Source organism: Crocodylus siamensis, chromosome 5, assembly GCF_052110815.1.
Source record: "Crocodylus siamensis isolate JL-2025a chromosome 5, ASM5211081v1, whole genome shotgun sequence".
Classification (NCBI taxonomy): Eukaryota; Metazoa; Chordata; order Crocodylia; family Crocodylidae; genus Crocodylus; species Crocodylus siamensis.
Window position 1 is genome coordinate 149305905 of NC_143399.1, and position 26283 is coordinate 149332187.

At 42.8% G+C, this 26283-nt stretch overlaps 1 protein-coding gene across 1 annotated transcript in view; it reads right to left on the bottom strand.

The window, feature by feature from the left end:
- CHN2 (chimerin 2) overlaps positions 1-18057 on the bottom strand; it is a 230455-nt gene extending 212398 nt beyond the window's left edge. Inside the window, exon 1 of the mRNA XM_090046649.1 lies at positions 16486-18057. Coding sequence (XP_089902775.1) covers positions 16486-16534 — 49 coding nt within the window. The 5' untranslated portion in view covers positions 16535-18057. The remainder of the gene's footprint in view (positions 1-16485) is intronic.
- Positions 18058-26283: the final 8226 nt, after the last annotated feature.

Here is a 26283-nt window from a genome sequence, read left to right on the forward strand (position 1 = left end):
TCCCCTCCAGATTCAAGTTAACTCACAATCTCCCAGTATCCCAGGATGTTTTGTACCTCCCCTGCACCCTCCCCTCCCTCCACACCCCCCCGCAGGTTGGGCAGGCTAACTTTGGCCCAAATTGTCTGCTGCAGCTGAACAGGGTGGCATACTCTACCACCCCCCAGCTTCTGGCCTGGGCCACTGTAGACCTGTGGCTGCATTTTCCAGAATCAAAAGTGAATGTCTGTTCACTTGCTTGCTGGCTCAATCCATGCAGTTTAGATTAACCTGTGAAGACTGAATCGATTCAGCCTCAGGCTTTCTGACTGTCTGTACTTAGGTATGAAGTCCAGAAAGGTGGTATTCTCTTCATGTTGGGAAGGAGGGTGAAAAAAGAGATTGCATAGAAAAATAGCAGAAAATATAAACATAGTTTGGCTGAACAAAGACATTAACCCTTAAACTATTTTTTAATAAGAAGAATCCAAATCTACTGATTAAATTTTTGCATAAGATTTTTCTACGCAAAGATGCTAGCTACACCATACAAAAAGAAGTCCTAAAATCTTTATTACTTGAGTAAAAACTGCTGTGGTTATTAAGGAAGACAGCACTGACTAATGAATGGAATGTTGGGCTATGAGCCATGACATCCTAATTTCTAATCCTCTGACTAGAGGCTCAGTCTATGATTCTACACAAGTAGTTTGATTGCTCTGCCTTATTTTTTCCCTCTGCAATACAGGGGTGCTGTGAGGATTATTTAAATGCTCATACAGTGCTCTCAAAATGCACAAAGTTAAATAAAATGCTAAACACTAATATTTGAACCAAGCCTCTCATTATTAAATAAGAATAGTGTATCCAGTTCTCCTCAGTTGTATCTATAACCCAACTGAGAGAGTGATGGGATATCCCTTTACAAAGATATTACTTTCTGATTTTTTTTTATTTTCATATTTTCTGAACACTGGAAGACTTTGATCAATACTCTACCACCAGGAGTCAATAAATGCTGTTCTAAAACTACTTAACATGTACATTTGAATTTATTTCCCTATAAAAATTAAGTATATTATATATTGTCCAATTCCACTTGCATTCACTTGCTACTGAGGTATATTTTGTTTTGGCTTTTTTTTTTTTTTTTTTTTAAGAATATGCATGTAAAAGTAGCCTTCTAGCTATATTGGTGGAATTATCAATCATTCAAAAATATTCTGACCCAGACTGTCTCTCATTTCTGCATTTAAGCTATAGATGTTGCCAATTATTATAACTGAATGTTATAAATATTAAGGTAGATCCTCCTCTTAATATATTTACTGCTGGCATATGCAAGTATGATTAACCAGCTACAATACTAAGTGATGACATGCATATCCATAAAACCTGTAGAGATCAAAGGAACAGGCATGAGTACAAATAAAAGACAGCAACTAAAAGGAAAAGGTTTTTGTGAGTCAAAGCACTCTGCAGCAATTCTTTTTTGAGAACAATCTGCCTCCTCCTTCACTACAGGCATAATGGAATTAGGACACAGTCAGAATCTTAGGAATGTGAAGAGCATGGACAACTCTGCTTTCTAGCACCTGTTTCATTCCCCTGTTCCCTTACTCTTTACTTTTAAACTCATTTGAAAGCACACATATTTAACGCATATAACTAACAACACTGTCAATTTTTTACCTGTCATTTTTCTTGTAGGTTATACCTCTACCCCCTACCTTTGTCTGCTTGCATTTTGTATACTATGAGCTCTTTTGGGTCTGCTGTCCTTTATTATGTGGTTGTACACTGTCTAACCTCATTGTACAACAAAATAAATATATAAATAAAAATAATGTTTGCGTTTGTGCATCACTCCACACACATACACCCCCAATTTGAACAGAAACCTATGGACACCAATACGTGATTACTTTTGGCTAGTAATAAGCTGTTATGCTTTGTAAAAGTCTTACTCTGAAACAAAGCAGTGTGTAATATGCCTATAGGTTCTTATTTACTTACTAGCCAACTGCCTGTCAAGAATGACCTGGGCTGAGGGGGGCCGGGGGAGGGCGTTGGGATGGAGTGCCACTACCTAACGCCCCATGCTCCCGCTGTTCTGCCTCTTGCAGGGAGTGGGATAGGGGATCTAAGGCCAGTGGTGCTGGCCTTGGCTCCCCTACCCCATGTCTGGTTCTCTGTGCCGCTTGCAGGGAGTGGGGTGGGGGAGCTAAGGCCAGTGCTCTTCCCGCCTCATGGTGGTGCTCCCCCACACTTGGAGCACTCTGATTGGCTGTTTCCATCAGCCAATCACAGTGCGAATAAAGCATTACAGCCAGCCAGACAAACAGACTTAGGCTTTTATAATATTAGAATAATGAACATAACTATTTTTCCAGAACTAAACATATAACTGAAATAAAGATTAAAGAAAAACAAGTTGAAAATGAACAGGTTTGGAGGATATGTAGTAATTTTAAAATTATTTTCCTAATGCCAAGAGCTGCACATTTCTCAAGGGAGGTTGATACCTTGATTTAATAAAGGACTACCTTGCAGAGCTATAGAAATAACATACTGTGTGCTTTTGCCACAGATTTCAGTACAACTGCAGCTCTATGCTTGAGGAACCTCACCATTGCAGTGCATGCCACAGCTTTGACCCACTCTGTTCTGGGCATGAAGGGGAGAGGAGGCAACGCTCCTCATGTGTTCCCTAGACCATTTGTCTCTGGTCTGTGGAACATGTGGAGAGGGCTTCTAAGCTCTGCAACTCTTCCTGGTTCCAGGAGGAGTCAAGTAGCAGGGAAATACTCCCCATGCCTTCTCCAGAACAGGGTGATTCTAGTCTTGGAACATCCCTCTGCAACTTGACTCTTCCTGGTCTGGGAGAAGTAGAGCAGCGGGGATGTTTACAGGCATTCATTTGTACACAAGAAACTCACACAGGCAAGTTCTCCCTCACTGAATAAGGAAGACCTTTCTCCTGAATCAGCCATTTTCTGTAGGTGAAATTTAACAAATGCTCATTACGCGCTTAGGTTCTACTGGGAGAGGGGTGAATGCATCTTCCTGAAGCTGGTTAGTGCCCCCTAACAGTATATTTAGCCGTTGGTTCAGTCAGAAGAAAAAGGAACACTGCATAAAATTGCCAACATCAGTTACAGTAACTATTAGATACTTCTTGGAGGTCTCCCACTCAAACGCACCAGCAAGATATTAAGGGATCAGAACACAAGGTGGTATGACTGCACTCAAACAATATTCTATGAATTTAAGACTCACTGTCTTGGTCACACTCAGACACATAGATACTACTGGAATGGTGATTACAACCTTTGCATTAAAATTATCTATAAATCTACTTATATTAAATATTAGTATCTGACACACCAACTCACTTTGTAAAGGAAGTTTAACATTAAGTATTCCCTTTACTGTTCATAAAACTAAATAAATTACCATTTTCTCTATTCTACACAAGTTCTTGAACTCCCACTAACATGACATTTACTAATCTAGGTTGTTTTCCAGCTCATCAATTTGATTTCTCAGTGGTTTACAGTCTTTAGTACTAAGCTTAGTAAACAGGAAAGAAGGGAAGGGAAAGGCTGTCTATCATTATTTCCGTGTCTTTAATTTTTCCTCCAGCCTCAAGCATTCTTGCTCAAAAGCTTTAAAATTGTATGCTTGGCAGCCAGCCTTATTTAAATCATGTCCAATCATCTACTGTTATCCATTGAGATTAAAAGAAAACTTTAAATCACCACTGATATGTTGAATTTATACTTTCATGGCCAGGGGATCAAAATATTTAATCTTCAAGTAGACTTAAATTTATGTAAAGACATTGTTGGGTGCAATTTCTTTTAAATATCGTGCAATTTCCTTTAAATTTCATCACATCCTCATCCTAATTTCATCAATAGAAAACAAGCCACCCACAGGCTTCAAATTTTAAATAAAATGAATCTAGAACTCAGAGCATCATGTCACTAAAATCTGTCTATCATTGCAATCTGCCTAGGTGAATTGAAGAGTGTTACAGAAGGGTGGGATTAAGGAGTGTGCTTTTACAAGAAGCAAATGTTGCATCTAATTTTTAAGAGTACACTACCAGCAGAACTAACATACTCTTCAGCTACATGGCATGAATACCTAAGTTATTAAGTAGACTATGTGCTACTACTTTCTTCTTGGTTTATCATGAAGCCCAAAATAATTTTCATTCATCAAAACAGCAAATACTATTCTGATGCGGATTTGTATAAAGACACAACCTCAAGTGGAACAGAGGACAAAAGCCTGTAGAACCAGACCTTCATGGTCTTTACAAGCAATTAACTAAGCTTTGAAGAAACTCTATAAACCACATAAATATAACTGTATGTATAGTTTACAGGATAGTAAATACAGTGCTGCCAAATCTTTGAATTCAATTGTAGTATTTTACCAACTATAAATGCATAAAAAAGAAAAGTGTTAGCTTTCATGTTTGGGGGCGGGGGCGGCAGGTAAAGCATGCAAAGGTGATCCAGCTGTATCAGGTGCTCAGGTCCATAAAAGAGAAGAAAGGAACAAAAAAATGCAATCTTTAAAAAAATAATAATGATTTTAGGCCAGACTCATTACTTTGAAAGGCTTGGATCCTGACATTTTTGAACAACTGAAGTTGTCAATGGAGGGATAAGTGAGTTAAACTTTCTCAAGGACACATCTAGTCAGTGTATTAGTTAGGAGAGAAGCAACCTCCAGCATGCATGCCATTTTGCGTGGCCAAGGCCATTTTGCTCAGCACACCACCACCAGCCCAGGCTCTAAGCAGCTGCTGCCAGCCAATGAGCCCAGGGTGCTCCCAGCAGGCGGCTGGGAGGCTGTAAGCCCTGCTGCAAGAAGATCAGGCTCCACGGGCCAGGTGCAGCTGGGAGGCTGCAAACAGCTGCTCCAGGCTCTGGCATGTGGGCACTCCGGCACCTTCCAAAGTAGTAGACATTGTGTTTTTTTTGGCACTCCAGCAAAAAGACATTGTCTACCCGTGAGGTAGGAACAGGGAGCTGCAGATCAAGGCCCCTGCTGTGAGGGAGACATGGGGCAGAGGCACCCACTCTAAACACAAAGCTATTTTATTGTGCACAGTCATAACAACATCACTTGAACGCTTTGGACTTCTACAAAATGTGGTTTGTAATCTGCAAGACAGAAGTTCAGTTTCATGTACTTCAAGCCCAGGAACTTTCTCCATTTTTCAGGAGCTGCTGATCTGAAAAAACAGGGCTGGCCCATGTGCTATATGTGTGCTATGGCCCCCACCCACTTACTCCACAACTGCTCAGATGAATTCATTGCAGTACAGGGCAGCAGGAGAAAACTGCAATATAAATTCTGTGTCTTTCAAAGGGAAACTTCCTACATTAATATAGCCATCTGACTCTTTTCACTTTGCAGCTCACTGCATGCCCTTGGAAATATTGTAATCTTTGCAGCAAAACAGCTGCAGAAAGACCACCCAATAATAGGAAATACTGTACCACTGTCCCTGCCATTTACATAGTCTCTCCAGTATATACTCAGGCCTTAAAAGACTTCAAATGTCTGTGCAACTAAGTTGTGAATATGCATTTGGAAATTATATTTTGACATTTATATACTACAATCCCCATTAAATATGCTGATAAAGTTTTACATTGGTAAAACAAAAATAAATGATATACAAGCACTAATGCCATAAGCAGGGATCTGGGGTTTCTGTATGTCATAGGAAACCATGGCAAACTTCAGATTTTCTCACTTTAAGGAGAAAAACCTGGATTTTCTCTTTCAAAGGAGAAAAATGTGGGAAATGGTGGGTTTTCCCTTGCACATTGGAACTCTGCCAACCTTCAAGGGGATCGGGAGATGGGCAATCAGGCAGGAGTCGCCATGTGCATGTGTTCATGTGCAGCCTGTAGAGCAGATCCCTGCAGGCAGGTCTGGTGGCTGGGGAAGATGGGATAATATTGAGGCCCCCACAGGGAGGGAGGGAGAGAGTTGGGCAGTTTGCCCAGCTGTGGCAGTACATAGGGCTTGGGGCAAGAATGTGCAGTCGCAGGGCCTGGGCAGGGAGCGGGACGGAGCTATGGGTGGCTCTCTGCCACTGTGCACACTCCAGATTTGTGCGCGCAGGGACCAGAGGCAGGTTGCCCCCTGCAGGCTGAGGGCTTCCCACCCTGCTGCCCTCCCTCCATGGATGGGCCTCCATATCCCAGAGGGCACGACCCTGCACAGCAGGGCACAATGGGTCAGAGAAGCTTCGTGATGCCACCATGAGCCCCATGCCTGCTTGGCAAAGCACTCCCTGCCTGCCTGGCAGCAGCAGGGGTGGCAGCATGGGATTGTGCCCCCTGCTGCTACCAGGCAGGCAGGGGATGCTTCACCATGGGGGTGCGGGGCTCCTGGAGGTGGCACTGAGTTTCTCCACCTGGCCCCACTCTGCCTTGCTACACCAGGTCCTGCCTGCTGGGCCGCAAGGCCCCAGAGGGAGGGCAGCAGGGCAGGGAGCCCCAGGCCCACAGCAGGTAGCCCACATCCACCTCCCCACCACCACAGGCTCTGCTCCTGCCATGCCACCTGTGTGGGGGGGGAGCTGGGTTCCATGTTCCGCTCTGCCACACCAACTGCTGCGTCCCATGGGCAGCATCCGGGGCTCAGACACTACTGTGGGCAGGAGAGGGGCCAAGGAAGCTGTGTACCTGGGTCCCTGGCCCTGTAGCCCTGGCAGCTGGGGGCTCCCTCTGGCAGAGCTGGGTGTGGGGAGGAGCACCTGGGGGCATAGAGGGCTGTGGGTGGGGAGTTAGGGGCACCGGCAGGGTTGTGGATCAATAGTGAGGAGCACCAGCAGGGCTGGAGGGCTGTGGCTTGGGAGTGAGGCCTATGGCATGGGCAGGGCACCAATGTATCAGGGCTGCTCAATGCCACAAAGCAGTGAAGGGGCGCAGTCACCCTTCTTTAGGCATAGGGAGTGCCTGCTGGTAGGTATTTAGAATTTATTTTATTATAGTGATTGAGTCACTGGTAGGCTTCCAATTTGTTTTAAAATTGTAAATATATCAATAAAATATTGTGTTCAACTGATTATATATATAGTGGCATTTCATTTTAATCATAGAAAAACGTGGATTTTGAGGCTTAAGCAGAGAATTTTCAATTTTTTATCAGAGAAAATCAAGATCCCTGATCATAAAGAGAGATGAGCACTAATTTTTTCACCAAAGAGAACTAATTTTATCACCAGTTACAAAACAAATGAGAGCTAATTTTATCACCAGTTATAAAATAAAAAAATCTACTGTTAAAAGACTTATTTTAGTTCATTTGCTTCTGCATTGCTTGGAAGGTTAAGCATCATACATATGCAACAACACAGAACACAGGTTTTACTTCTACCCACAAATTCTTTTATATACTGCGACATCACAACTGGATATAAAGTCAAGCCTACCCATACTTGTATTAAGGAGAGGGTTTATCTTTCAATACGTAGAAGCCAAAGCTAATTTTAGATATTCTTGCATGATCAGTAAGTCATTTGGGCAGATTTGGGAAGGTGATTTACTTCCCGAAGCTCTGCATGTCTTTCCACAGCAAAGCCACAGACAGTGGCAAACAAGATTCAACAGGTAAATTCTCTAACCTTTCCATCATTTCATTTCCTTTTTTTTAGTAAGAAAGCATGCAGTTATAGTCTATTGCAATTTCTATGAGGTAAGAGTAGTGTTGCTTAAATGGATGCTGGGAACAAAAAAACAGCAACAGCAACATGAAAATGTTACTACAACTCAAGCGTCTGAAACAGAAACATAGGCCAAAACTAAGAGTAACAGTGGGTTATGTTTGATTTAGTGATTGTACCCATTCATAGGAAAGGCCCTTAGCTACTATTTATTAATTTACCAGTTACGGGTTTCCCTTGATTTATGTGGGTTCTATATATTCAAATTTGCTCTTATGCAATCACCCTTTTTCTACCCAAAATTCCTTATATGCAAGGTAAATTGACTCTTATGTGATCATGGCTCCCCTTGTACACATTCAGCCCACCCCTGGGCTGTGCTGTGCCATGGTGCAGGCAGGTGGTGTTGGCTGCTCCTAGGTCTGCTGCAGCAGCTAGGTTGAGGGGGGAGAAGCAGAGCCCCAGGAGATTCGGGGCATGGTGCAGCCCAGCAGCTACAGGCAGCCGGTGTCAGCTGCTCCTGTGGCTGCTGCAGCAGGGACTGGGGTGAGTGTGGAGAAGCAAAGGCCCAGGATTGCAGCAGGCAGCAATGCAGCAGGATTGGTGAGTGGGTGTGGGGTGTGGGGCGGAGCTTTTGCTGCTACATGCCCCCTGGGAAGGCTGGGGGGGCTGCGCTGGGCTCTTCCCAGGGGGCCACGGGCCCCGGGATCTGCACACGACACGACAGCAGCCTGCCGCTGCAGGCTGGAGATGGTGGTACCGCTGGCCAGGTTGGGGGGGCTACAGCAAATTTTGGGGTGGCAGCAACCCCCCTCCCAGTGCCACTGCCCACCCCAAGCACCAGGAAGAGCCAGGTGCCTCCACCACCCCAGCCTGCAGTGACAGCCTATTCTCATCCTGCGCACAGATCCAGGGGCCCACGTCCCCCAGGAAAAGCCTGGTGCAGCCCCCCCAGCCTGCAGCCTTCCTGGGGAGGCACATAGCAGCTAGGGCCGTTTCCCCCCACCTCGTGCCCCCCACCCCTCCGCCTCATGTCCACTCACAGTTCCCTCCACTTTGTTGCCCACTGCAGCCCCAGGAGCTGCCTATGGGCTGTGCCGCACCCCTCCCCTAGTCCCAGCCTTACTCCCTCCCTCCCTCACCAGTGTGGGAACGTATCTCTATCTAGTCCATTGTAAGCTGGGTTCACTTTATGCAAATTCAATTTATGCTCCGTTGTCTTGGAATGCGTGTACCGCATAAATTGAGGGAAACCTGTATAATGGTAAATAAGCCATCCTCACCAATATGAACCAGATTCTCTGATAAAGTCAGCTCAGGGAATAAACAGTGTGTTCTGAGGATAATCTTATTGTAAGGAGCTTGTTCAATAAAAAATGATGTGGGACTCAGCACCTTTGGTTTATCTTATTCCAAACACTTTCCTACCGGATTTACCTTACCAGATGCATAAGTCCCTCCCTGTTGTCAAGTACTAGCATACTAATCCACAAATCTTAACATTAATGATACCATGGCATTATTGCAACATTGGTTCCCTTGTACTAGGAAGAAACTACTCATTCTCCAGCCTCAGAAGCTGGATCACTGCCGAGTGCAGCAGAGTGATGAAACTATTATTGTTGAACTCTGCATGATTCACAGTTAGTAATAACAATCTCCAAAATATAAAATTCAAGTTTACATTCTTATAACCAAAGGTGAGAAAAAAGAGTGCAAGAATGGATTATTCTTCCTAGGAGTTAAAACTATGCATTTACACTAACTTCTGTATACAATTCTCATATGAATTGTGAATGCACCTGTAAGGAAGTGGTGTATATGGAATTATAGATTTATAGCTTCTTGTACAAATCCTGTTACATTTCCCTGCAACAAAAGCTTTTTCATGCAATATTAATGTGGCATTTCTTAATACATAGTTCTCCTGAACATAATTCTCCTAGTTCATTGCTTCAACAAAAGCAAGAGATATGGAGGAACAGACTGGCCCCCCAGCTTGAGCATTTTTTCTGCCAGCACACAAACTAAGCATGTAAAGGAAAACACTGTCAACATTGCCCTTTAGAGAAAGTACATTGCTTTTGTTTTTAAAACTTAGCACATTTTTAACAACATCTTTATCAAAACACCCTTGTTTAAGACTTAGCTAAGTCAGTCTACTAAATAAAAAATAAAGCTTCTTGAAAAGCACTGTGGGCAAAAACATGCATGACTGATGTATGTGATGGTGCAGAAAGACTCAGTAACCTCAAGAGTCCCTTCCTATAATCCCTTGTTATTTGGCACATCTAAAACTACCTGGGACCAGGAAAACAGAAGGTAGAAGCCTAGTCAAGTGAACTGGGATCCAAAAAGGTCATCATAAAGACTGCATGAAACATGGTACATCTGATCCTAAGCATACGTCTCCGAGACAAGTAGATCAAGAAGAAAAATTGACTTTTGTTATTCAGCAAATAAATACAAATGAAATAAATCAAAGGTGTCTTGTAAGAGTTATTCAACACATCTTATCCTGGGTAGTCACCAGTTGATGCATTTAATCTTGGATGGATCAGAACAATAATTTGGAAATTTTTCTTTTCTAAAGTTTCTTTTTTTAATATATCAATGTTATGTTCTCCAGTCTCCTCACATGCAAGTGACTGGTAAGCTTTAATTCAAGTCTAAAACCCACAGCTACTAAAAGCTCAGCGTGAGGAACAGAAAAAAGAGCAGAATTGTTATTGTCCTGTTTCGAATCAAGAGTAGCACTTTATCAACATAAACACAACATTATTTATAGAGCTTTCACATACCATTTTCACAATGCTATTTCTATGAAATCATTAAGAATAAATACCTATGTTCACTCACCAATCTTTTTCCCAATTAAATTCTTTCTGAATATGTGTATAATACCAATTCATTTATTTTCACTTGCTAGGATCTTAATTAAAATCAGTTTATGTTGGCTTTTTTTTTTTACAATATATGTCTGTTTCACATCTTAGCAACTTCATGGGCCCCCAGAGAGTCATGAGCCTTTAATATTTTATTTTGACCTTGTTAAGTTAACGGAAGTGCCTACTATTTTTCTTCCTTATATGCTAGGTATTTTTTTCTCTTTGCACAACACACAGTATATGGGGAAACCACCTCACTGGCAACCACGTTGTCTTTATATAAACATAATTCAGTTTATATAAAAACAAATTTTGATGCTTTTTCTGTTCCTTACAGGATTTTTGTAAAACAAATGATCCTTGGCACCATTAATTAAATTAAGGACTGCTGACCAATAACGGGTAATATGTTTATTCTGAACTTCAGGACAGGTAAGTGTTTCTTTGCTAATCACACATTTTAAGTACTCGAGTGCAAAAAAAAAAAAACTATTACTTTTCAAAAAGGAACGTATATCAATTTAGTTGAGCATATTATTCCCAAAGGACACAAAATAGCATTTTAAAACCACTGAATTGTATTAAAATAAGTTGCGACAACATCTGGTCTAGCTGAGCTTCTTGTTGACCAACAAGATGGGACAATATCCACATACAATACTACCCAGAAGCACAGGCTGGAGTGGAACAGATACAGAGGTCTCTATACCTGATCCTCACTGACTACTGGCTTCTCTAGGACGAAGTTTCAAGAATGGAGCCTGAAGTTTATCTATTATAGGTAACTCTCCATCCATTTGTGCTACAAGGGGAAAGGAGAGTACTGGTGTGAAGTCAGAATGGTGAAGAGTTTACTAACCTGGAAATGGAAGTTTTAAACTACGAGGGAAAGAACAAAGGAGGAACTAAAGGTCAGTAAACAGAGAGGGGGGTGGGCTGTGAATTGGAGTTGAGGGTATTTAAATGGCACAAATTGTTGGGAGAAGGGAAGAAAAGTTAGAGGTGTGAACCAGGCCAAGCGGGCTGGTGCAACCAGCACAAGAAATGGATACTTTAGAAGTGAGGGAAAGCAGAAGCAAGAGCTGGCATGGGGTAAGTCAGCAGGTCACTCTGATGCATGCTATGGGAGAATTCCTGAGAAAAAAGTTGACATCCACATGTTAAATAACTGCAGTTTCAACATGGCATATGCAGTACAGGGTTCCAGATAAGAAGACTGATGGGCAATACTAAACCCCCATTTAACACAACTATAGCCCTTTTATTTTGTCTATATTTCCAGCTGTGAATTTTTAAGCAGAAAGAACAACATTTTCCAAAGTGCCCAAGTCCTATTGAAACTCAAGTCCCAATGAGGTAGGTGTTCACGAGCCTTGTTGACTTGCATACTTTTGAAAATTTTACTGAAAAATAGTTTATATAGTGGTCTGCCAAAGACCCTGGTGAGAAAATACTAATATGCACCTTTTCCATCCAACTTTCTGTGTTAAAGGGTTAAGCCAGTTTCCACTTAAGTCAGTGAAAAACAACTTAATTAACTTTAGCTGGATCAGGCCCCAGGCAAGTGTCCAAGTTACTGAGTCTATAATTAGCAACATGACAGTGGAACTACACAAGACTAATATTAGAGAATGATAATTCTCAAAAAAGAAAAAGAAGTTCCCTAATTGTTAAAGGAAAAGGTAACAAAGAACTGCATTTTGAATGACTAGAACACTACCTTCCACAAACGTCTTGGGCACACCACGGTGTCTCAGTTCTCCACCTGAGAACTAATAGCAATGTATCACCTTGCAGCAGTGCTATAAGAATTATTTAATGTTCATAAAACTTTTTTAAATTACTTTTTCAACACAGAATCAAATATTATTCCTATACAGTCACACAACTCACAATTAATATAAGTCAGTAACACTGACTTGACAGAACTGATAGAAAATACATAAATGGTAACATTATTGTGCAGCTTCTTCACATGGGAAGTACTCGAACCATTATCTTATATTTTGCCTTTCTGACATGTTCTGATGACATAGGAAAAAGAAAATGTTACACTGCAAATGGCCAATTGCATTAACATGTCCTTAGGCATTACGAGCCAGTACATGTAAAGTACTTTATTCCTCCAAGCATTACTATCACTACAATTGATCTGTGCTCAACTCAGTACCACTGTATCTAGTATAGATTGGTTCCTAAAATAAACTATCATCTAATACCCAATTCTGCTCCCACTAAAGAAAATTAGCAAGGAACAGAACTAAATAACATGAATAAGAAAAAGGAGGAAATGTTTCCACTGGCATCATTAAAGGGGTTAGGATTACTTATCTACCCTTCAAGTAGTAACTTTTATGAACTCCATAAACACACAATTTTTCTTTTCCTTGTGAGACAGGCTCTAGTCATCGTGAGAGAGACTGTGGCCCTCACCTGTGTATGGGCACAAGCACCATATATTGGTCAAAATTTTGATAGCCTTGCAAAACACCTCTCATTTTAGCAAAGCTTATAAAAGAGAATTGCTTCCCTCAAATGTGCAATTCTGCAGAGACTGGTATCCAACCACTCATTGCAGCATATCTACTTGACATGGCAAGTGGCACCATTATAGCTACCAGAACTAAAATCCCTCATGTAAACAAGCTCTGAGTCACTGAAAACTGCTGACATATTTTGAATGCTCAAATCTAACATCTACCGCATGCATCAAAGTTATAAATGCAGCAGCTTAAGGTCAGAACATGTCATTTTTTGCAGCTGCAAGATAAAAAAAATTAATACTAACTGACAGAGATCTTAAGATTCCAAAAATGATGTATACCACCATAAAATAAACAGATTAGATTCTTATGGTTTACAAAAAATAAGAGAAATAATTTTGCTGAGGTTAAAAATGTGTTTTCAAATATAGATATACTGAACAGTTTAAAAGCCTTTCATTTGAGGATCTCAAAGCACTTTACAAGCATTAATTTAATCAACCTATAATAGAAATAAGTAAATAACCCACAGAAATGTAAGTGACTTGATGAAGGTCAAACGGCAAGTCACCAGTCAGCCTCTTAGCATCCTGCAATCACCCTAGACCTCACATCTTTTTCCATTAGCAAAATATATTACTATTCTGTATTTCCTCACGTCCACTGAGAGAACTTAACTATATCAACTGCAAGACTTTATCTTGTTAACTCAAATATAATTATATCAAAATAAATGTAAAAGCAAGCAAATGCAGTTGCATGATATTAAAAGTATTTTCTAAGACTTGCTGAGTTCTGAGAACAGAAACCACAGACAGCCGAAATGTGGCTGTGCAGTCAGATATGATATGCCTGCTAATACTGGAAACTTTGCTTTACTGTAGGATATTGACTTTTTCATTAACAAGGGCATAGGGAAAAATCATTTTGTTAAAACTATAGGCACACAGATAAATACATGAAGTTTGAATGTGTGAAAGTAAAAGCTAGTACCTCATTTTAGGAGAGCGATCATGGTTTTACTTGTTACTGTTATACCATCTAGAAAACCTTAGCTTTAGGACAGAGCTTGTGCTAGGTGCTGTACAAACACAAAACAAAAAATAATCCCTGCCCCCCAAAGACTTTCTAATCCCAGCATTAAACTATCACATACCCACTACACATTAGTCCATTTTAGCACATTACACAAAGGTCACTGTCATGCTTACCATCACAGATATACGTGTTGCTAAACATATATCATTCTCATCAGGTCCAAAGATCTTAAATGCCTTTCAAGAAGAGTGCATGTATTTTGGTCCTAGCTCTTTCAGTACTTTGGTATAAACACTACATCACAAGTACACTGAGACACTGCATTTCCCCTGTTTCTCTCTCCTAATTACTACAATATTCTTATTTCCACTTTGTTGTCCCATTTGTCAGTTGTAACTTAAAAATGAATTATATAAAGAATCAATTAGCTGAGAAGGTAATACAATAGATTTCCCTAATTCATTGCTTTGATTAGAAGACCATCATATTTCAGAGATGAGTGGAGTGTTTTTATGTTCTTCTCACTTCTTCTGTCACTTTGATTAAACTACCTGAACAAATGTGTCTGTGGTTCACAACTCCAACCATATCACGGCCCCAGGGTAAAATAAAACAATTTTTTGAGACCCACCCCTCTCCTATCCAGCTCCTAAAAATGCAAGATGGTCATGACCCCTTTCAACTTCATGGTTCAGAACCATGAACTACAAGAAAGCAGAAGTCAGACTCTTAAAAATCCTAGCTGATGCTTTGGCAACAAGGACACACTGTTGGCTCATATTCAGCTTAGTCCCCTTCAGCTGTCCACCCTCAGGTTCTTTTCTGCAGAGCTGCTGCCCAGCCAGTCAGTCCCCAGCCTGTACCTGGTGCATAGGATTCTTCCAGCCTAAGTGCATGCCTTTACACTTGTCCTTATTGAACCTCATAAGGTTTCTTTTGGCCCAATCCTTCAATTTGTCTAGCTCTTTCTGAATCCTAGCCCTACCCATCTAGTGTATCTACTACTCCCCCCTGCTTGGTGTCATCTGCAGTCTTGCTGAGGGTGTGCTTTATGCCATCTTCCAGGTCATTGATGAAGATATTGAACAAAACCAGCCCCAGGACTGACCCCTGGGTCACTGCACTTGATACTGGCTACCAACTAGACAGAGACATTGATTACTACCCTTTGAGCCCGATGCTCCAGCCAGTTTTCTAGCCACTGTACAGTCCATTCATCCAGCCTGCACTTCCTTAGCCTGCTTGTGAGAATGGGACAGTGTATAAAAAGGCTCACTAAAAACAAGGTATATCACATCTGCTGCTCTCCCCACATGCACAGAGCCAGTCATCTCATCCTAGAAGGCAATCAGATTGGTCAGGCATAATGTTATATATGTGCATGACCAGAGGTAGGCACACGCACACAATATATGTGCATGACCAGAAGCACGCGCACACACACACACATACTTCATGATATATGTGAATGACCTGGGGCACATGCGCACACACTCATGATGATATATGTGCATGACCAGAGGTGCACACACACACAATCATGATATATATGCATGACCAGGGGCATGTATACACACACACACACACAATCATGACACATGTGCATGACCAGGGGCATGTATGCACACAAACACACACACAATATATGTGCAGTATCAGAGGAACACACACACACAAGCACATTATTATTATATATGTGCATGACCAAAAGCGTGCGCGCGCATGCACACACACACATACTCATGATATATGTGCATGACCAGGGGCATGTATGCACACACAGACACACAATATATGTGCAGTATCAAAGCACACTATCATTACCTATATGCATGACCATGACCACACACACACACACACACACACACACACACACACACACACACACACACACACACACACACACACACACACACACACACACACACTATCAGGGCCCAGGCACGGCCCAGAGGAGCCCCCCAGGCTGAGCAGAGGGGCAACAAGAAAACAGTCAGTCTTGGCCCCAAAGACCTTCCACTCCCCGTGACAAGCCAAGGGCCACCAGCTGGACACCGCCAGGAGCCCCGGGAAACAATGAGGGAGGCAGAAGCCTGCCTGGCAGGCTCCGCAATGCTTTCAGAAGCTGCCCAGGCTTTGGAAAGAAAAAAAAGCCGAGCCCCAGAGCTGGGCAGGGGCTCCCGTCCCTCCTTCCCCCGCCGGCTGAGGAGGCTGGCGAGTTGCGCGCTGCCCCCCTGCCCAGGGCTGCCCCCGCCCCCCGCTCATTGCCGAAACAAACAAAGGCGGCGCGGGGCGCCGGGCGCGGGGCGCCGCACTTGGCCCCGGCCCCGTCCCGCGCCACCACCCGCCCAGCACCGCGCGCACAAACTAAGGCAGCGGCGGGGGAGAAACTTACCGGAGGACACGGAGGAGCCGGACAGGCTGGAGTTACTGGATGCTGCCATGGTGCATTCTCCTGGCCCCGCGCCTCTAGCCCCGCCGCTGTCCCCGGCCCATGGCAAAGTGCAGGAGACGCACGATGCGGAGCCGCCGCCGCCGCCGCCGCCTACGCCGCGCTTCCTGCTCAGCCGGACCCGCGCTGCGGCCGGGGGGGCAGGGGCCAGGCCCCGCGGCGCCTGCAGTTGCTCCCGGGCGGCGGGGGTTACCTTGCGGCCGCCTTGCTCGCCGTGCCGCGCCGCCTCCCGGGCCGCGCGGAGGCAGAGCGAGCCTCCTCCCGGCCCCCCGGCGCACACAAAGGAAGCGGAGCCGCGGCGCGGGCGGGGTGTCAGCCCCCGCGGGGGGGTCTGGAGCCTGCCGCCCGCCGCGGGAAGGCAGCCGGGGCCGTCTCCGTGCCCGTGCCCAGCCGCGGCCGGGCAGGTGTCCCGCCCAGCCGCCCGCGTGGGCTGGGGGTGACGCCTGTTGAGCGCCCGGGGGCTGCGGGGCTCAGCCGGGGATGCTTTGTAGTGCGCCGCCGCCCCCCGCGCCCGCTGGCCTCAGCGCTCACTTGTCTCTGCTGCCCAGCGTCTGCCCCGACCTTTGTTCCCCTTCCCGCCTCGCTTTCCCCGCTACACCCCCCCCCCCGAATAAATCTTTCCTTTCCTTTCTCTCCCTTCTCCGCTCTCCTTGCACTGCCCCTGGCCCCTCGCCTTCACTGGCACTGAGCACAGTGACTCCCCGCGCAATCCTGCCTGGTTTGGGGAATTTCCTGGACTGTAATTTCACCAGGCTCAGGGCAGGGGTATCTCACATGGCATCACCAGATGGTGCTTCTCAATCCCTTCCACAGATCTCTCTCCCTCTCTCTATCTTTCTTTTTTTTCCCCTTCCCTTCCCAGAGCTTGCCTGTTTTGCAGGAGGCTGTCCACCTTTTGGCTGTCAGAATCCACAAAGGCAGAGAGTACTGCAGAAATGGAGAGAAACAGGCAGCTTGGGCAGGTACTGTGGGACAGAAGGGAAGATAATGCACTGAACTTGGAGCTAAGAAAGCATGAATTTCCTGGATCCATTGCTCCCTACGGTCCCGTGCACTACATCATTGCCCTGGCTCCCTTCAGGAAGCAGGGATGAGAAGGCCTTGTGCATCCATCAAGAAATGCCTCTGCAAGGGCAGTCATCATAGGGCTGCCCACGCCTCCGAAATGATGCCAAAGAGGATGACAGACAACGATTGATCTCTGGTGGCATTCACTCTGTAAGGATGCGAACTGGGTGGCATTCGCTCTGTAAGGATTCTACGTTCCTTTATGATGCTGACAGGAGAAGCCCTCCTCTGTTTTATAAATAAGTTAACAGAAACCATATCAAGAGTCACTTCAGGCAGAACTGGGAATAGAATCCAGGTCACTTGTATGACAAGCAAACATTATCAGGCCTTATTCACTCAGGCTTTCAGAGAGAATATGCAAAATGTGTGCACTTGGGGTAGCCTCCAGCTAGTCACTATCACCCTCTTCTCCTTCTAGAGGCAGAATAGAGTCCAAATCTCTAATATTAGAGAATGGTTATAGGTATCCAGATAGTGAATGGTTATGTAATTCTGGCAAAGTGTGTATTGAGACCTCCCTCTAGTGGTAGATATACATAATCAGTAATAGTTGCAGGGGCCTGAGAGATCTGCAAGCCCAGAGCTCAATGTGTGGGGGAAGCCTTACTGCTGAATCTGATAGCATTTTTTCCCTAGCTCTTTTTTTATTTAATAAAAAGAATTTATTTAACCCACATGCTGAGGAAACAACTTTTAAAATAAGCCATATCATTAGAAAAGTTAAATCTGTAAATTATGATGGATCCAAAAAACAAAAATATGCAGGTGTTCATTAGACTCCTAATTTCCAAGTCAAATTAACTCTGACTCATGATCTCCTGATCGAGAGATGAAATCTTGGGATTTTTTTCTTTTGGCACATGTAGAGAGCACTAACCTGGTACGTATCTGGAGGGGAAGAGGCAGGGATTGAGGGAAGGGGCAGGAGGGGCAGATGGAGGACCCCATGGTAAGGGAGAGAGTGGGGCAGGAGCTGGGGTGAATGGGGCCCTGGGGCTGAGGAGAGTCATGCAACAGAGCCGTAGGCGGCTGTCTGTGTGTGTGTGTGTCTGCCCCTCACTCCCTAGCTACAGCTACCCCAGCCCTGCTCTGCCCCTCACTCATGACCTACAGTACCCTGCATCCTGCCAGGGTGTGTGGGGACACCCCCTCCCCAGGCTCTAAACCCCACACACACAGCCCCCACACCTTTACAACTAACCCCTCCTCACACACACACATACTTCAAAAATAGCATCTCATGATTTACATTCCAAATATCTTGATTTTTAAGAGTTTGTCTTATGATTTTTGACATGGTGGGGTTGGCAATACTGTATCTTGGTCATCGCCAGTTGCATGCTGTAAGGTTTCAAGGCCCAGATAAATATGAGAAAGCTCCTTCTGGGCTAGGTCATGAACACTAGTTGAATATCTGTGGTACAGGTGGGAGGCAGATCAGCAAAGCACCTTAAAGACTAACTGGTTCAGATGCTGTAATAGATGTCCCATTTAGGGTGATTTTGATCTGACTTGAGTTAAAGAGGAGCTTTATAGCCCTTCCAAACTGCATTCTGCATTCTCTCTGCCCTGTGGCCAGAGAGAATACATAGCCTAACAGGCTTGCCCCTGGAATGACTGGTAAGTAACCTGAATTAACTTGTTCCTGGGGGGAAAAGTGCATTTTATCTCACATACCTCACAGGTACTTGAAGTGGGATCCCAAGACAACAGGCTTTCTCCTTGGAGCAATGCTACACCTGTTTATAGCAAGGAAGGCATAGGCAGAGGGAGAAAAACATCTGGGTGGGGGCTGAGTACACACAGGCCCTGCCCAGCTGGAGTGGGGTGGGGCAAGGCACAGGACAAAGCTGCAACTTGTCCAGGGGGGCAGGGGGAGGAGGCGGCAGCTCCTGTTGCTGCATGCGTCCTGGGAGGCCTGCAGGGCATGTGCCCCTGGATGTGTATGGGCTGCTGCAGGCTGGGGCCAGGGCTGCGCCAGGCTCTTGCTGTAGTGGGGGCTGGCCCAGGCTGCACTTGGGGCCAGCAGTGGTGGTGCTGGAAGAGAAGTCAGTGGGGGCTATAGTGAATTTTGGGGTGGTTGCAGCACCCCCCCACCGTATCCTCCTCACAGCGCTGCTACCACCTGCCCCAAGAGCAACCCAAGCCAGCCCCCCACCGCCAGGAAGAGCCTGGTGCAGCCCTGACCCCAGCCTGCAACAGCAGCCTGCTCGGCCCCATGCAGATCCAGGAGCACCCGCTCCCATGCCTCCTGGGATTCACGCAGCAGCAGGAACCATGCCCCCTGGACAAGCTGCTTGCAGTTCGGTCCCATGTCCCACTGGCTGTGCAGTGCCTACCCCTCCCCTAGCCCTAGCCCCAGCCCCAGCCCACTCCCTCCCCACTGCTGCTGCAGCTGACAGAAACCCTTGGCCAGGCTGTCATGCATTTGGGGGTGCTAAGCCCCATTAGCCCCTGACTTCCACTGCCTATGCAAGAAGGCATAAGCTTTCACAGGCAATAGCCTACTTTCTCAAATGCTATGAATAGACTATAGGATATGATATAGGAGACTATTGGGGCATGCTAATGTCAAACTAGTACTGATGTCGGCAGAAAAGATGCTCTGTAGTGGTATTCACTTATTTACTGTGTTTTGGGGTCCCTTTTGTTTTCTCTTCTACTCTACAGAGGTGGATCCAGGGGGGTGCACTTGGATTCCTAGTCCACCCAGCGTTAAAAACCAACTGCCTAGCAGTGCAGCAAAGCCTGTCAGGCAGTGCTAAGGGAGTTAGTTGACTTCATGGTCCATTATAATCTACTTCGTGTCTTCTACCCTCTTGCTTTTTAACGTTCTTGATGTTCCACCAGTCAGGCTATCCTTTGCTCTGCAATTCTGCTGCCTGTTAGCTGCTCCTGGTAATTAAGCTCCTATTTCACAGCTCTACAGACTGTTTTTTAATTCATTACAGTGAAGTTATATTTGTTTATGCTTCAATCTTAAACTGAATGATACAGCTCTCAACCCCTAGCACATTAGTAAAGCTTCTAGTTTGTTTTTTTTTAACTGGAGAAATATGTGTGTCATTTTATATGTGAGGTACCTGTCATCAGCACCCCCTTTAAAAAATTCTAAATCAATCCATGACTATCTGTTTCCCTTTTCTGTTCTGTATCCTGTATCTTTTATATTCTTTTGCTATTTATAAACCTCATCTCTTTCATCAACAATCATGAGACCAAAATATCTCACGACCACTTAGATTTAGAATGGTCACTCAAGCTGGCAGCACCTGAAATGCAAGAAAACACACAAGACCAAAAAGTGGGATCCTGTTCATTGGACATCTGGAAGAAAGCAACAAATATTATTAACATTCTCACAGGTTAGGACCCCAACAAAGTTGGATGAATACTACAAAAATCCACCTTCATATTTATTCCAAATTATAAATGAATTTGTACTGTGTTCTCATCCCATTACTGATTGCTTTCTGTAAATGTTCTAGTGATAATTTACTTATTGGAATGTTAATGGAAATAATAATTGTAAGCAGATGATGTAGAATGTTCATGGAAAGTGTGTTTTTATTTCCTATCTGTATTTATACTACAAATCTGATTACAAGCATCCCATATGTCCAGTTAGACAATAGAAATATGCGATTTAATCTGCGTGTCAGTCAAATCAGTTTGGATTCTGAATCGTCAGAATGAATTATTCATTATTAAACAGGAAATATTTGGTAAATATTTTCAAAATAACTAATTCAGAAACTCACCATCTGCTCAGACAATTTACATAAGAAAAAAACAAAAAATTAACTAAAAAATGAATTATATTTTTGCATCCAGCTTTAAATTTGAATAAGTAAAAGAATCATTGTTTATAAGTATGAACTCCTCTAATAAGATCTTTAAAATAATGTCAAATGAGGTGTTCTTTCTAAAGAAATTGATTAAACTGGCAAGTCTGGTTATAAACTAGGGCAATTTTGAAGGTCAAGAAATTGTTGAAATTATGCAACATCTATTTCAACAATACTTAAAATTAATTTTATGCAGTTTGAAGAATATTCTATAGATTCAAAGAGCTCTTTCACACTCCAAGAAAGAATATCCTCATATCCTCTTTTATTCAGAAAAGAGCATGAAAAGCCATTAATTTAGAGAGAAATTATTAGATCAAAGGAGAAAGAAAATGAAAAAGAAACAAAAGTAATCTAATGAGGCACAAAATGCAAATGAAGGAGCATATTCCATCCTCCAGCCATTTTGAAACTGGTTTATGTGCACTGAACTTCTGTTCTGTTATAGGTTTAAACCAGTTTCTGATGACTTGAACTGGTTTATGTGCAACTTCAGTCCCTAGCCTAGGTCTCAGCCATCCTTTGCAACTAGTGGAGTCAATAAATAAACCTCCAAAAATCTTTGAGCTGTGAGTGTGCGAGTACTAATGAGCTTTCCTCTAACTCGAGGGTGGGCAATTATTTCGGGTGGAGGGCCACTTACTGAGTTTTAGCAAGCCACCGAGGGCTGCATGACAGCCAGACGGGTAGATAAATATTCATTTTCTACATTTTTTAGGGGCTCTGCAGGCCAGATAGAATGGCCTGGCGGGCCACATCCAGCCCACGGGCCACATTTTGCCCACCCCTGCTCTAACTGTTCACTTCCATACTTCTAAATGGCTAGGGTCCAGTCAACTCTAACTTAGCACCAAATGTTTCTTTATAAATTGAGTTTGTTTCCAAACAAACAAGAGTAACAAGGACTTATATTGTGTTCTGTGTGGCACCAAACCTGCTGAAACACTGAGGATTCCAGAATACCTTCCAGTATCAGCGCTCTGGGGGAGGGATGGAAAAACAGCATACAGGGCAGCATTGTTTGAACTGGCCTTGGGGTCTGACCATTACTTAGCTATCTTCCAGCAGCTCAGAAGCGTTAGACATTGTTAAATGGCATTACGTGTGGGTGAGGGACAGCTTTTCACTATATAGACCCTGTAAGTATGTAGGTATTTGCATGAATAGTCAATGTTTGCAGAATCAAAGACCATGGTTGGAGAGCATTCAGGACAATGGCAACCAGATTTGACTTCCACTTCTAAGTGGCACTGAAATAAAGATGATTATCATGGCTCAATAAAGTTAGAAGGACAATTGACTGATAAATGAGACTGTCTCCCCCCACAGGATGCTGGCATTAGAGAATGGAAAGTTACCCTTCCTTTATAAGAAAGAAACAAATACAATAAAAAGGGAGAGTGGGCAAGAGTATTTTCCTTCTTTTCAATGGTCTGTATAACATTTTTCTTTTGACAAAAAAAACATTCTTATTACATCATCAGATATTGAATCCTAGCTTTCTCTTGCTTTAATTCATACAAAATAGACCATTTTTACTGCAGAGTTAAAGCAGCCTTTTTAATGCTGCAAACAGAAAGCTCTCTTGGAGCTGTAGAAAGCAAATATAAGTAACAGGTATTGATTATTTTAATACTGAGACTAGACTGAAACTGTGTCAAGTGTATCTCTTGGCACCTTCACAGGCAGAAATGTTTAATTCCTGTTAGCCTGGCTCCAAAAACCCCAAGGCTTTTCACCTAAGGACAGTTACTTGTACTACCATTTTCCTTGCTTCGGGGTTTTCATTAGAAGGAAACTGCTGCTTTTCTAAAGAAGCCTATAAAATTAAGAGAGCTGCCATTGTAAAACTGCCAATTAGGTATGTTGGATCAATGTACTTTGTATTCAGGTACATTGAATACCTGAATACAGAGGCATTTAATGTTCATATTCTTGTTCATATTTTGGGCTGTCCTGGCCTCCAGACAAACTACTTTGTACTACCACCGCCTCATCCATGGAGGCCAAGTACCTATGGCTATGCCAGTAGAATCCTACTTTGTGTCTGGCCTGTTATCTTAGTGTAGCAAAATAGCGTGATACACATTTATAATGTTCTACTTTGGAGCAAAGTTTTGTAACTTGGTTCACGGCTGTCCAGCTGATGGCCCAAAAGGGGTTAAGATGTGGCCCCCAGGGTCTTGCCTTGCTCAGCTGCTGCTGCCCCTTATTAATCTGACTGCAATAGCAGCAAGGGGCTCTGGGCTGCCCTTCCCTCCTCTGCCCTGGTGCGGCCCATGTGGTGTCTAGCCCTTGCTAGTGCCACCCTCACAGTGCCCAGCCTCTAGCCACTTGGAAGTTGGACAACCCTGACCTAGCTAAATACAGCTAAGTTAATTTCCTACCATAATTAAACTTGACACACAGCACTTCAGCCCAAGTGAAGATTTTGCCTATCTTAAACATGTTCAGTCTGGTTTTACTTAATGGTACGAGTAACAAAAGAAAGAAAATATCCAATGGCTTTGATTATATAATAAGAATACAAGTAAACATACAAAAATGTCACATTTGACACAAAGATTTACTGTTAACTTCAAGTGTTAAGTCATATTCTGATGTTTATATTGCTTAACTGGCAAGTTAGGGAACACATCATTCAACCCTTATGGAGTGGAGTGAGGCCTTTGTAATTAACATATAAACCCACATTTGTATACTTCCTACAGCATGAAGAAAATTTGCTCAATATGAGCAAATCTATAATGAGAAAAATAAGCCAAAATATCCGTAAATAGCAGATGCACACTATATTTTGGTATGAATAAATTATGTGAGTCATAGTGGGTTGCAACAGCAGGTGGTATTTAGGACTCTGTGTGATTACATAGTCTCTTCCTTTACTACAAAAAGATGGATTTAGTGAACTTTAATTTTTATCCCTTTACCTTTAATTGAGGGCCAGACTAAACATAAACATTTAAGTATTATTAACTCTGCCAAAAACATCTAGCAGTTACATAGGCTGGCAACTACTTGCAACTACTGAGACCACTAAAACGGAAAATTTATGAAAATGCTCATGCCTATAATATAACCATGTCCTCCCATTTCTCTTCTTCACTTTTTGTATTCATGTATATGTCATGTTTTGACTATATTTTAGATGGGGGCAGGAACTGTCCTTGTGTTTGTAACATGCTTTGTATAATAGGGCTCAAGCTTGATTAAGTTCATTGGCACTGAAAAAATAATATTTCATTTTGATATACAGTTGCCAAATAATTTATTGCAAGCAGAACTGAGCAGGAGAATTGTGTAGAGCAATGATTCTCAGCGAGGGTGCAACAGCACCCTAGGGTGCCTTCAGATCCTTTCAAGGGTGCTGTGGGGTACCACCCTATGTTAGCATGATTAGGTGTGCAAACACAGTTCTGGAGATAAACACAGATGTCAGATAGGAATCCATAGTATTCCAGTCTGACTTATGCTTTCATTATAGTGGGAGAAGATTCTGGTTTGACTGGAGAGCTGGGTGAACTGTTTTATCATTGTACCCTTTTTTCTGCATATGAATTACCTACAAACATACTCAGATATGTGCTAATTTATTTGCCATTCTAACTTGATCACCATAGTTCTTTCTGCAAACAAAATTTAACCAATGGATTTGTTTGCCAACTATTCACTGAAAATCATTCTTACCAATCTTTAATATTCATGATTCAATAGCCTTGTTCTATGACTTGCTAAATCACCTAGCATAATATTTACAAATGAATTCTCCTTCTGCTCAAAATTAATTTTATTTTTGCGTTTTATTTGAGGGTTGCTTTCTGCATATACTAGCAAAAACAAAACATTGTCCACTTATTTACCAAAGAAAAATGCAAAAGTTCTAAATAAAACAGTCAAAATAAAAGTTAAACATTGATGACAGCACATTTTAATGAATTAATATTTCTCACTATTTTCCCTGCATTGGTTATGAAGTAGAATATGCTCTGTTGAAGATAACTATCTTTAACATAGTGAAGTAGATGTAGAAAATGGCTAGAGGAGAAAGTTGATGGGCTTGTTTGCTTAGTTTTACAAATATTTTCCTTCTGTACATCTGCCATTTTGTAAAAGAATTTCCTTAAAAATATTTTCCATCTAGATTGATTGAGTCTTCAAAATGGATTCTTGTACACTATAATGGTTTTCCATGTGTGGGGAGGTTCTTTTGTTTTTTTAAATATCGATCAAGGATCAAATCCCAAAATGTAGAATTTCTATTCAGGCAAAAACTCCTGTAGGCAATATCCTGCTATGTAGTAAATGCCACCTGAAATGTTCAGGTTAGTACCTCCAGCAACATCTCATTAAATATTTGGGATGAAATTCAAGTTTCATTCAGGTCATCTAAGGTTTTGCCATTTACTTCAGTGAGGTCAGTATTTCAACCATGACTATTTTCTTCCATTCCACCTCTCTTTCATCTCTAGTGAAAACAAAAAAGCACATAAAAGCTATGTGCTTTGCCTAACAAAATCCATGGCACAATTAAAAACTGTGATACTGTATAGCAAAACTAATAATTTTTTATGTATTTGCACGAGGAGAAAATACATTAGGAGCAACAACTGTTCCTGATTTTAAATGCTCACAGCATTGTGTTTTATTTTTAAGCACAAGTAATCCTCTGAGTAATCAGATATAATATGCACCTGCATAGTAGCAATCCAGAAGAGGCAGCTGTCAGATAACTGTGTGTTTCTTACAAATTACACTCTGTAATTTCTTGATTAGAAATGAGATTTTCAGCTCATTGATGGGTTTATACTATCAAAGTAATACA